This window comes from Strix aluco, chromosome 1 (genome assembly GCF_031877795.1).
Source record: "Strix aluco isolate bStrAlu1 chromosome 1, bStrAlu1.hap1, whole genome shotgun sequence".
Classification (NCBI taxonomy): Eukaryota; Metazoa; Chordata; class Aves; order Strigiformes; family Strigidae; genus Strix; species Strix aluco.
In genome coordinates this window covers 54,086,252-54,099,355 of record NC_133931.1, presented here as the reverse complement: position 1 = coordinate 54,099,355, position 13,104 = coordinate 54,086,252, and the positions used below count along the sequence as shown (strand labels likewise).

General features: G+C 43.1%; 1 protein-coding gene across 4 annotated transcripts in view; it reads left to right on the top strand.

The window, feature by feature from the left end:
* The window catches only part of DLGAP1 (DLG associated protein 1), a 434,783-nt gene that overhangs the window by 412,769 nt on the left and 8,910 nt on the right, over positions 1-13,104 (top strand). For all 4 annotated transcript variants that reach the window (XM_074821449.1, XM_074821461.1, XM_074821455.1 and 1 more), the window contains one exon: positions 6,058-6,476. In XM_074821449.1, the coding sequence (XP_074677550.1) occupies positions 6,058-6,476 (419 nt within the window). The remainder of the gene's footprint in view (positions 1-6,057; positions 6,477-13,104) is intronic.

The following is a 13,104-nucleotide window of genomic DNA, read 5'->3' as shown; positions in this document are numbered from 1 at the left end:
TAGTAGCAGACCCAGGTCCTGCAGACACCGAAACAGCCACCGAAGTGGTGGTGTCCATGGAAGACACAGCTCCATGCCTGTGTCCCAAGGGCATTGCGGGGCATCGTGGTCCGCAGTGGGGCGTCCCTGGGGAGGCTGAGCGCACCGGGGGCTTTTGCTTTTCCCTCAGGGATCCCAGGGGAGACATGGAGGAGGTTTCAGGTACCACAGGTGACAAGTGTGGCTTGTGGCTTCTGGGCCATGGACAAAAACGAGCTGCTGTGGGGAGTGGGGTTGCAGCAGGAGTATTGTTTTCTTGGTTTGCATCCATTTGTTTGGACACTGAAATTGTAAAGGAGGGATCAGCAGTATCAGCTGAATGTTCACAAGTTCATGGGGCCTGATGAGATTCATCCCGGCGTACTGAGGGAGCTAGTGGATGTTACGGCAGGACCCCTCTTGATCTTCTACCAAAGGTCTTGGGAGTCTGGCAAGGTCCCTGCTGATGAGAAGCTAGCCAGTGTTACTCCAATTTACAGGAAGGGTATGAGGGAAGACCCAGGGAACTACGGACCTGTTGGTCTAACCTTAGTTCCTGGAAAAATTATGAAGATTATACTGGGTACCATTGAAAGGCATTTAAAGAATAATGCAATCATCAGGCACAGTCAATATGTGTTCATAAAGGGAAAGTCCTGTTTAACTAATTAGATATCCTTCTATGATAAGGTCACCTGCCGAGTGGATAAAGGGAAGGTGGTGGATGTAGTTTCGAATTTTAGTAAGGTTTTTCATACTGTCCCACACAACATCCTTCTGGACAAGTTGTTCAACTGCAGAATGAGTGAGTTCATGGTGCACTGGATGAAGAACTGGCTGAAGGGCAGGGCTCAAAGGGTTGTGGTGATTTGGGCTACATCTGGCTGGGGACTGCTCACCAGCAGTGTTCCTCAGGGTTCAATTCTAGGCCCAGTTCTGCTCAGTATATTTATCAGCAATCTGGGTGCAGGAGTTGAATGCACCATTAGTAAGTTTGCCATGATACCAAACTGGGAGGTGCTGTTGACTCTCTTGAGGGACAAGAGGCCTTGCAGAAGGATCTAGATAGATTGGAGCATTGGGCAACAATTAATGGGATGAAATTTAACAAGTCTAAATGCTGGATTCTGCACCTAGGATGAAGTAATGCTGGGCACAAGTATAAAGTGGGAGAAGAGTGCCTGGAGAACAGCCCTGCAGAAAGGGATCTGGGGGTGCTGGTCAGCAGCAGGCTCAATATGAGTCAGGACTGTCATGCCCTGGCAGCCCAGAGGGCAAATCTTATCCTGGGGCGCATCGAAAACCAGCCGATCAAAAGAGGTGATTATCCCGCTGTATTCAGCGTTGGTGCGGCCTCACCTTGAATACTGTGTGCAGTTCTGGGCCCCACAATTTAGGAAGGATGTGAAGGTCCTTGAATGCGTCCAGAGGAGGGCAACAAAGCTGGTGAAAGGGCTGGAAGGCATGTCCTGTGAGGAGAGGCTGAGGACTTTGGACTTGTCTAGTTTGGAGAAAAGGAGGCTGAGGGGCAACCTCATTGCTCTCTGCGGCTTCCTGAGGAGGGGAAGGGGAGAGGGAGGTGCTGATGTCTTCTCCCTGGGTATCCAGTGACAGGATGCATGGGAATGGTTCAAAGCTGTGCCAGGGGATGTTTAGACTGGACCTTAGGAAGCATTTCTTTACCGAGAGGGCAGTAAAACACTGGAACAGGCTTCCTAGAGAGGTGGTCGATTGCCCAAGCCTGTCAGCGTTTAAGAGGCATTTGGGTGATGCCCTTAACAACATTCTTTAACTTTTGGTCAGCCCTGAAATAGTCAGGAAGTTGGACTAAAAGATCATTGTAGGTCCCTTCTGGCCGAAATAGTCTATTCTAACATTGCCATAAAGGATTAGAGTTTCCCTGCTAAGGCTCTGGTACCGAATCTGCTAACTCCTTCTGCAGTTAGTTTTGTTCTGCTGACAGGGGCCGCAACCTTGGCAGAAAAGCCCACAACTGAGACAGTACAGCCAATGGCTACAGTGAGACAGGATGAATTTAGTGTAAGTGCCTCTGAGACTCATCATGTATCAGTTGGTTTGAAACCTAGGTCTTTTCTGAGGTTTTGGGGGTTTTTTTATGAAAGAAAGCAGTTCTCTGAGTTGAAATGTAAACATGTTTTTCAGAAGAAAGCAAAAGAAGACTTAGAAGGGAGAGTTGAATGGTAACAAGTGACCCCGTTGTTGCTGTTCAAAACACGTTGTGCTCTTGTTCTCCATACTGGTTTATCCAGTCTGAGGTTTCATGGCTTTCTGCACCTTAGGCCAGATATCTGCTGCAGTTCTCTGAAGCTGTAATTATTACACCTTGTACCTGCAGGGCACAACTATGTACAAAAGAGCCAAGCCTGAAAGCAGAGGAAGAAGCAAATCTCTGTTTTTAACGATTACCAGCAATTTATGAAAACGGTTTTTTAGGTAGACCTGTGAATGTTTTGTATATGTAGAAAAAGTGAAAACTTAGGCATTAGCTTCAGCAGCTCTTCTGTGATATGGAGTTTTAACTGAGAGCAAAACAAAAAAGGCTCATGTGGGACACATGGTAAAACATCCTGGAAGTGAGTGAGGAAGCTATGTCAGAGACTAAAATTACCATCTATTAGGCATTTTATATAGATATGCTGGAGGCAGGCAGATAGTGGGTGCCTTCCTGCATTTCCATTTTATTCAACATACATTTCCTTGGGAGTATTTTTTAATTTTGAACTGATGCTATATTCTATTGCCAAGTTGTTTTTCTTTTGAAGACAGATAGGTTGCACAGTCCAGTGCCAAGAATCTGTCGAGCAAGCCTGTAGCATACTATTATATAGATAAAACAAAGGCAAAAAAAAGTAGGTCATTCTTTTTTATTTGTTGAGCAGAGTCTGTTTTTGGTGGTACTAGCTCATATTGAACACAGTAAGAGTACACTCCTGAAACCTTTGAAATGTAGTGCCTCCAGCAGTACATCCTCTTGGCAAGCAGACCTTGATGTTTTCATATTTGGGATTTGGTGTACACTGAAAAGCCAGGGTGTACACTGAAAATACAAATGGTCATCTGAAACAGAAGGATATCAGAGCGTAGGGCACTGGGGAAAGCAGAAGGTGGCTGTGACGTGGAGGTAGGGGTGTGGAGAAGAATGAGCCTGGATTAAGGCATTTTCTTTTCTCTCCAGTACCATGGAAGGTGTGGAAGAGTACACTGTGTGCTAATGCCTTGGCTCTCGGTGAACCCTGACTAAATGACTGAAAAGAAATCCTGTGTGAGCATGTGCCTGTGTGGGCACACATGTTTTTTGGGTTTTTGTATGTGTGTGTGTATATGCATGCACACACTCCAGTGCAGATAAGGAATTTGTCAGGTTGGTGGCCAAATTAAAGCAATTTTTTTTTAAAGTAGCATAGATTGGACCAAAAGATTTTCATTGTAATGTCAGCCTAAAGCTAACGTCTTTCTAACCACTGATAGCAGTCTAACAGCTTTTCTCTGCCAGGGACAAGTAGTAGATACTTAAGGAAAGTATAAAGGAGTGTGTGTAAAGGAAAAGTATAAAGGGTGTGTATGAAGCACTACTTCTCCCAGTAGACCTTCCCAATTTAGCAGTCTGTTGTTTAGGGACTTCCTAAGCCAGATACGACATCTGTGTAATAGCTCTTCCTGGACCTATCTCCTGTGAGTTTGATCAGGTTCTCTTTGAACCTATTTTTGCCTTTGGTTTTCCCAGGATTCTGTGGCAATTTAATTACACATTGTGTGAACGAATACTTCCTTTCACTAGATGTAAATCTTTAGACCTCTAAGCCTTACAACTGGCTGCCTTCCTCCCCACAATTCTTGCACTCTGAGAAATGGTGAAACATCACCTAGTCAGGATTTCATAGGTCTCTCATATCCCCCCTCAGCCATCTGTTTTCTAAACCAAGAAATGTCTTTCCCCCAGTGGAAGACATACCATATCTCCAATGATCTTTGTCCTCCCTTTTGAACTTTTTCTGATGTATCAGTCCATAACAAAATGTTTTGCTCTGCTTGTCAAAGGATAAATACTACCGAGCTGAAGAGTTCTACTCGCTCCATATTTTTCAGTTTGCTGGTGCATATCGTGTAAAACTACAGAGGCATAACTGTGACTTTTGCATCGTTTAACAACACTTGTTTCAAAAGAACTCAAGTGGCAGGTGCTACATTAAAATGTATTATTAAAGTTTTCCAGGGATTGGTGTGGCTGAGAAGTTAATTTGAGCTTTCTTCTGCAGAGGAAACTGAAGAACCCTTTTCAACTCCTGTTTTGCTTTGCTCTGCTCCTCTCAAAGCCCCACATCAACAGCCACTAATTTCTGCTATCAGCAGGACCTGGTACGGTCCTCCTTGAAATCTGCACTCCTCCTGAGGTATATGGATGCATCAGCTACATAGGACATGAAATTCTCCCTCAGCATCCTTCTATCTTCTCCCTCCCTAACTGCACACTAAATACACTCAATGAACAACACTTTTGCTGTCAGTTGAGCTTGTCTAATTGGCTATTGCTCTTCAGTGGAAGGTGGAATATAAATGAAAGGGAGTGAAATGGTGCCCAGCATCCAGCTCCACTGTCTCCTTAGCATTGTCATTGCTGCTTGAGCTCAAACTAAAAATAGAACTGCTAAGGGTAAAACAACCAGAATACGGGTCCTAACACTAGTTTCAAGAGTAAATGTGAGATTGTGAAGAAATTAGAAGCGAACCACCAGCTACATGAGTGCAAAGGCATTATGAATGAATAAGAAGGGGTGGGAATCTGTCCCTATTTAGTTCAAAACTGTGTTAATTCTGAAGCCTAGATGTTAATAATTTAAGTAATATCTACATTAATTACTTTATACCTTCTTTATCATCACAGGGCAAGACAAATGTCTGCTTTGCTTGTTTTCCTGTGTTCCTCAGTGCATCAGTTTCTAGAGCTACCCTGATTGTAATTATTTGCCTGCAGATTTTCCACTCATTCCCTCCACAATTTACTACTCATTGTATCTGCTCTCACAACCACCCTCTGCAACAGCATTAGGTGTCTCTTACTCCTTACACTTCCCTCTGCTTCTTCTCTATCAGCCGCTTCACCTCAGCTGCCTTGGACTGCAGAATTTGGAGTGCTGTTTACGTAAAGAAAACCCACCCCAACCCAAAGCCCCGAACCTCCTCTTTCCTCTGCTTTTGCCTTTACCCTCAGGGTTTGCTCTCTGCCCTCAGAGGCTCCAAACAGAGAAGCTATGCAAGGTGAAAGGAAGCTACCTACAGGGTAGCAGCCATCACGATGAGGGTGACATAGACAGCAACTGAGAATGCTAGTTTTGGTGAAAAAGAGAACAGCACTTTGAAACTGAAGGTGGAATGTGAAAAATAAAATGCCTGAACACTGGGAATGGGGGCTAAAATTGTGAAAGATGACAGTGGTATTAGCAGGTACATAATTATGAAGAGTAATTATGAAGAAGCAATACAAAATACTTATCTGGGTTAAAAATACCTTCTTTATAAATGGAACATATAATGTTACATAGATAGTGGACTCCTTGGTATTACTGTTTTATCAATCTCACATGTATGATTTTTAAATGTGGCTTGTGAGTGGATGTGTAACTTCAAAGGAGTGTGAGTTTTTAAAGTTGAAAGATAAGCCACTTCTTAAAATTGGGCCCCTTCCTTTAAGTTTTGATTAATTGGTAACCTAAAATCCTAAACTACTGACACTATTAGCTGTCTCTTGGGCTAGCCTCTGTCTTTGTTAACCCACACAACAATTACAGGTACTTGCCTCAATACACAATGAGCTTGCATGGAAAAAAGAGAGATACTTGTTTGTTGGCTTGCAATGAGAAAATAAGTTTATGCTGATCATTTCAAGAAAAAGCACCTGAGTGTAGCACTTCAAGCTGTGACTGCCAGTCTTAGGAGGAGTGGCAGAATCTTAATAAGTCCTTTCTTACCGAGTTACCTAGAAAAAGCTTGCTAAACATCTTATGTTTGTGCTCTCCAAAGCTTTCGCAGGTTTACACGATCTAATAGTGTAACAACAGCCGTGCAAGCAGACCTGGATTTCCATGAGAACTTTGAAATAATCGACCCTCAAGAGGACAATACATGTTCTGGACAAATATCAAGACAATTTTCCCGAGATGCAAGCACCTCTACTGTTAGCATACAAGGGTCAGGAAACCATTACCACGCATGTGCAGTGGATGATGACTTTGATACAGATTTTGATCCATCAATTTTACCTCCTCCTGACCCCTGGATTGACTCTATCACCGAAGATCCTCTGGAAGCTGTTCAAAGGTCAGTGTGCCCACGAGATGGCCACTGGTTTCTGAAGCTACTTCAGGCAGAGAGAGATCGTATGGAAGGCTGGTGCCAACAGATGGAGAGAGAAGAACGGGAAAACAACCTACCTGAGGACAGTAAGTAACTACATACAATAATATTGCAAACACAAAAAAGTATTTAATATAGGTCAAATTTACTCCAGTGAATTCTGTATCATGCCCTTTCTTATTTAGCTAATGAAGTTATGGTCGTGATTCTCAAAAGGACTCTATGTATGTATATAATAATCCTTATTAAAGTTGACAGGGGATGCAAATGCTCAGCACTTCTGAAACTCCAGAGGTATTAGCTTTTGGGATTGCATAGTTCAACGGATAATTAGGAGATTGTGGTTAGGGATCTTGTAGTATTAATGTTTCTTAACTCTTCCATTTGAAAATGCTTCTCATAACCTTGGAAAATAATTGAACAGATTCTAGTTCCTTTTCATTAAATTCATATTTTAGTTGCCTTTTTAGATGGTGATTGGCATCAGAGTCTTCAGGTGCTTCTCCCAACTAAAAGAGATTTCAGTTGTGCTTCCAAGTTGTTCTCCCTCTCTTCCCCTCTCCAGCCTCCCTTCATCTCCCTTGCAGTTCTTACTCATCTTTGATCTTCCCAGTAAAACAAGCTCTCCATATTTTGTGATAAAAAACACACACGTGCAAACTACCTCTCAGTTGTAACCGCTGCCAGAAGTATTACCCCACCTGTAAGGTAATGGGAACATCTTGTAAGCCTTCATTAATAAGAACGGTGGGTAGCTCACATCTTATTTATTCACTCTAATTAGGACAGAAGAGCTGGACATGTGCCTCCCCATCCAGAATTTTTTCTCCCAGTGAAAACAGAAGTTTTTTCCATTTACTTCCATTACAAGGAGCAGTACTATTGATAGCTGTCAACTTTTGGACATAGGTAAACCTGTGAGCTTAGGAGCATGCTCCTTGTGAATGATGCTTTTTCAAATTCTAGCAGGGATCCTCTAGAAAACACTAAGGAGCAGCTGCATATAGAGAGTTCAGTATTGTAGAATTTAGGCACATCTAAGCGTATTCTCCTGTGATATACAAATAACACTTTTCCAACCACAAAATTAGTTCCTACCAAAGCAAGGACTACTACTCCAGCTCCAGGATTGGTTCTTCTAAATTTCTAATCCTTCCTCTCAAGAAGGGAGAAGACAGAATTCTTTTGAGACGTCAAGGTTTTGATTTATGGAAGGAAAGTAATTAACACTGGCAAAAAAATTATTTTTTAAAATTCTTGGAAATGCATAAGCTGTTTCAGCTGGAACTTTCCATTCAACCCAATGAAAGAAATAACCATAGAGAAGTATGATCTAGATAGTTAAAGTTAGACACTATTGTAAGCAACTGGAAATTGACTTCTAATGGAAAGTATGAGATAACCTTAACATTAAGGTATGTTAAGGTTTTCTATTTTTACAAAATTTCTGTTATATAATAGGCTAACAACTTCTCCTGAGGGAAAAATATAGAAGGATTAGCCTTCAAAGCAGGTCCAGCTTCCCCAAGTTTTAGAATATTTGAACCTCATTTTCCATTTACATCATCAATACATTCAAAAATATCTTGGAAGATGTATCAGAATACGAAGGTTTTCTGTTGTGAGTATGCAAGAAATAAACCCCATGAACTAAGAGATTTTAAATTGAAAAAGAAGTGTGTACACATAACAAGCAGGAAATACACAATATTTGTAAGTCCAAGACACAAAACCCACTTGCTTTCTCTTTGCCACAACTTAGACTGCACATAAGGAAGACACTGCCTGTGATGAGGGTGGTGAGACACTGGAACAGGTTGCCCAGAGAAGCTGTGGATGCCCCCTCCCTGGCAGTGTTCAAGGCCAGGTTGGACGGGGCTTTGAGCAACCTGGTTTAGTGGAAGGTGTCCCTGCCCATGGCAGGGGGGTTGGAACTAGGTGATCCTTAAAGGTCCCTTCTGACCCAAACCATTTTGTGATTCTATGATTCTATGAACTGATAATAATGGAAAACCCTGCAAATATTTTATTTGTGTACCAAAGTAGTTATTCACCTTGGAAAAAGAACACAAAGTGAATTTTACAAGGCTCATACATGCAGAACGTGTATATCTGTGTACAGAATTTTCTCAGTGTCTTCGAGTCTTTGATATATGGTAGTTTTAAAGGGCTCTTTGTGCAGTCGGTAGAAGTCAGTTATAGGGAAGATAAAGGAGTGGTTAGGCTGGAGAATCCCAATTCTTCCTTACAGCACAGACAGCATGTGTCCTGGGGATTATTCCTCCTCTTCATTTTTCTGACTGGCACTTCTCGTGATCGCTGGAAATGGGATGAGGAAAGGGGTCACCTGGGTGTGTGGTCACTGGTGAGGTACTGATTTTGGTGTGATACTGTCGGCCACTCCAGCACATGGCAGCTGCCTCCCACAGAGGCTACGCGGGGCTTTCTGCTGCAGCGCAGCACGCCCCACTCTACCTGGTGCCAAGGAAAAGCATATGGCCAGGGCAGCTCTGCCCACTCAGCAGCGCCAGAAACAAAAGCTTTGAAGAGAGGGAGGGAAGGAGCAGAAGAGGTGTGTTTGCTTTGGTTTTCCTAATGAAATATAACCAGAGCAGGGAATGCATCCTTTGTTTTCAACCTGACATCCCCAGTGTGTGTTTGGCCAGATAACAAAATAACGAGAACGTGCGATGAGCGAGGTTTTCTCAATGCCATGGCAGCTGACAGAGGGCTCGTCCCCCCGGCGCTCCGCGTAAAATGATCCGTGCTTCCTCCAGACAATGCGGCCCTTGTGCGAAACAGCTGTCTTGAGGAGACGGCTCGCTGCTGTTTGACAGTAGCTTGTATGTTACATAGATACGTTGGGTATTATCTAGCTGGGAATGAATCTACCAGATGGGATTGAATGTTTCTAGCTGGGAAATGGAGTCTGCTGCTGTGTATAAAAACAAGCTGTGGTTCAGTAGCTGCACGATGAAATGCCAATATAGAGAGAAATGTGGCTCTGCTTCCGCCATGAATTATTTATTGTATAGTATATTCTGGTTTTATCTGAAATCATTTTCCAATAAAGCCACAGCATGTGTAACAGGCAGATGAATACCACTCACACTTTAAGCTAGGACACTTGATATGGTTTCCATGTATTTTGCTGTTACTGGGATGTTGGCTACAAACTCTAGGGCTCTCATAAAAAAAAAAAAAGATGTTAGAGATATGAGGCTAAACACCTTGTGAGACTTGATTGACGCTTTGGATCAGGCCTCAGGTGAAATCAATTGTTTACTTTTTTATTATTTTTTTTAAAAAAATTTTCTTCTCAACCCTCTGCTCTCTCCTCCTACCTCTCCCCTGCAAAATTTCATATAGTCAGAGCCTCGCTGCTGATGCTGGTGACTTTTGGCTCAGGCCTCTGGAGCAACCAATTATACACAGAATTAGCAGCAACAGGCCTGGCTCCCTGCACAGTGCTGTTAGTGAGCAGCCTCTGACCACCTTTTTTTCCCAGCGGTGGACACAGGAACATACACCCACAGCCTCGGCCTGGCTTTTGTTGGATTTTTTGCTGTTATTTTTATTTCACATGGGGCATTAACCTTTCTGGAAGAACCAGAGGGCTTCATTTTACTCCCCCTTCAGAAATGTTTCTCTTTCACATGGGATTGTAAAGTGGCTTCAATGCAAAGATAACCATCGGAAGCAAACAGTGGGCCTGATTCACCACAAGTCAGGTGTAATGTGGGTTTTGTGGTGAGACAAATCAGGCCAATCAAGTAAAAACTAAAATAGAAAACCAAGGCTCTGACAAGACATGTCATTATAACTGTCTTGCACATATATTATACTCCTCTGGGCTAGTCTGCAAACAAAGGTTGACCTCAAATCTGCAGTAACCTTGCTGCTTAGGACCAGAGTCTCTGCAAATTCAGCCAGTTCTGGCAAATTATGCAATGCTTGCACACTTTCTGCTGTTTCGGTTTGTTTTGATTGTTTCAAAGGAAAACTTAAAGAGTGCAGGATAGGCACAAGAGAAGAAAGTTAAGGAAAAGATTTATTTTTCGTAATAGCTATGCATGGCAAAAGAAAAGGAGACCCGTGAGTTCACTCTCAGCCACGAGCAAGGAAAACCATTTGCCAGTCCTCTGCAGGGCTTCCCCAAGCTGTCCTGGTCCCTGCCGCTCGGAGGAGTGAGACGGCCTGATCCTGCAGCCGGCCGATGCAGCCGTGCAGAGGGACAGTCACCAGCCTGACGTGTGGCCGAGTCCTGCTGGAATCCCCCTGGCTACATGCCTCTGGCCGTATGCCCGACTCTCCTTTTCTTGCTCTGGTTTTCTCCCCAGAAGGGACTTCACCGTCCACGAGGGTTTCTCCAAGGAAAGACAGCTCCTGGCTGGAAGCCCTGCTAGTGTCCAAAGGCTAGCCAGGAAAAAAGAGAAATCCACAAGCAAGGAAACAATCTAGTTAGGGAAAAGACATGAAGTGTGCTCATAAAAGCTGAGTAAGTCAGAGAACACATGGAAACTGCTTTACTCCCAGTGAACAGCATTTACTCATGCAGACAGCCCTATTAACTTCAATGAGATCACTCCTGTAAGCATATATGACTCAAATCAAGGGCTGCTCCTTCCATAGTTTGCTTCATTTGGCTGTTTTCTCCCTAATAGACGAGCTTAAGACCTGAGCAGTAGCTTTAACTTTGAATTTCCTGGCTTTTGTCATGCTTGGCGTTATTTAAATGTAGGTCTGTCAACATGAATAGGCTAAAATGCTGGTCCATCCTGGCTTGGAAATGGATTGTGACAGCTCTATGGCAGGATTGCTTCATATGCACAGTGCCCAGCCAACATCTGCAACGCAAATGTCAGGCCGTGTCCCTGTAATTTCGGCTATTGTTCCTGCCACTTGCTCCCGGGGCAATGAGCAAGTCGCTGTTTTTCTGTTCCCTAGCTTGGGCCCTGCCTACCGGCCAGGTGTTTTTACATTAAGGGTATTTGATAGCCGCACACCTAAAGTGCCTCCTTTGTCACTTTTTAGACCCTGGGGCCTGTCAAAGTTGAAATGCAAAGAGATCAGTTGGTGTTTTAAGGCCAAGTAACTGCAGCTCCTCAAAACTCCTGTTGCTTCTATGTGATGGCTTTTCACATCACTTCAGGTGGTTTTTGTTGTTGTTTTCTAATATTTTGTTATCCTTGTAACACACACAGTCTCCTTCCAAGGTAGGGCAGATGACAATATCACCATTTTTTCTGCTTGTGTTTGCGATTGTTTTTTTTGTTTCATTTCTTTTCCCCGGGGGGGGGGGGGGGGGTGGGGTTGGGGGAACGACGACACGGGACACGACGGGACAGGGAACATAGAGCTCTGCAATCCCAAAGTAGGTCCTATGCAGTTCTTAGAAGCAAGAACTTATTGCTTGAACAGCACATAGTCTAAGTCTGTATTTAAGACCATTTTAAAAGGAGAACAGGTTAAGGGTGTTAGAGACACAAGGAAATTCACTGGCATGCGTCTATCCTAGAATAACATTCTGAGACCCCTAATCAAGAACAGTAATACTGAGGAGGCCCTCCATAATAGCCAAATTTTATCAAAATAGCTATACAGAAGCAGTTTGTCAGAATAGACATAACTGTCTATTTCTTAAAAAGCATCACAGGAGAGAACTGGATTTACAAGGAAGAGAGGTCAAAGCAAGGAGGGGGATAAAAAAAAGGAAGAATTCAAACTATAAAAGCAAAACACTGCAGTACACACACTTCTCCCCCTGGGGAAGGGGTGACAGCAAAGCATATGATGGATGTTAATAATGTGGCTTAATGCATTACTGGAAGGCATTCGGATCCAACAGTGCTGAGTGCTGCGTAACCTTGTATGGAACAGAAAGCAGACATGAATAACATTATATAGGTGTTTAAATCCTCTATGATTGCATCTTGATGGGTTGGTATTTTTTGTTGTTGCTTGGTTTTATACATTTTGTTTGTATCCTATTAGCTGAATGCATCAATTTGAATGTTTATGTTTTTTTCTGGACCCCATCTCCCTTGCTGTAAAGATTTTGCTGATTCTTTCCTGATGTGTTTTGAGTATTATCTTTACAATTCCATTTATTTTCTTGGTATTTGGCTTCAAACCTCGCAGGCTTTTCTCCTAAGAAAGTATTGGTCTATTTTTACTTTTTGTTTTTTTACTACACCTTGGCCTTTCTCTGTTGCACCAGAGATTTTGACTGAGTAAGCGAAACAAGCACTCTGCCTTGAAACACTAAAAGCAACGTGCATTTGGAAACAAAACTTAGGCTACTGATAAGGTTTTGTGCCTTCTGGAGAGATTCCTTTCAGTCTTTCGCATGCTTTGTCTTTGGGGTTTTTTTTCCTAACTTCCGTGACAGAGTTGGTTGTTGATGGGTTGCACATTAACAGACCGCTTGCTTTTGAGGGGCAAGGAATCAGTGACACTTGACTAGATACAGCCCCGGCTACAGCAGAAGTGGCAACAATAGAGAACAGCATCAGCATGCATCCCACAGTCAGCTGGGATGATGGTTTTTAGGCAAATAGCCAGTCGCTAGGCAGCCAAGGACAAGGACTTCCTTTTCCCTCTGCTGACATCTCTGAATATTAAGCTCTTCTTCCCTCAAAGGAAGGGGCACATTCCCATCCATCACCAGCAAGGTGTATTTACATTTCTTCGGGCTTGGGACGTGATTTCCAA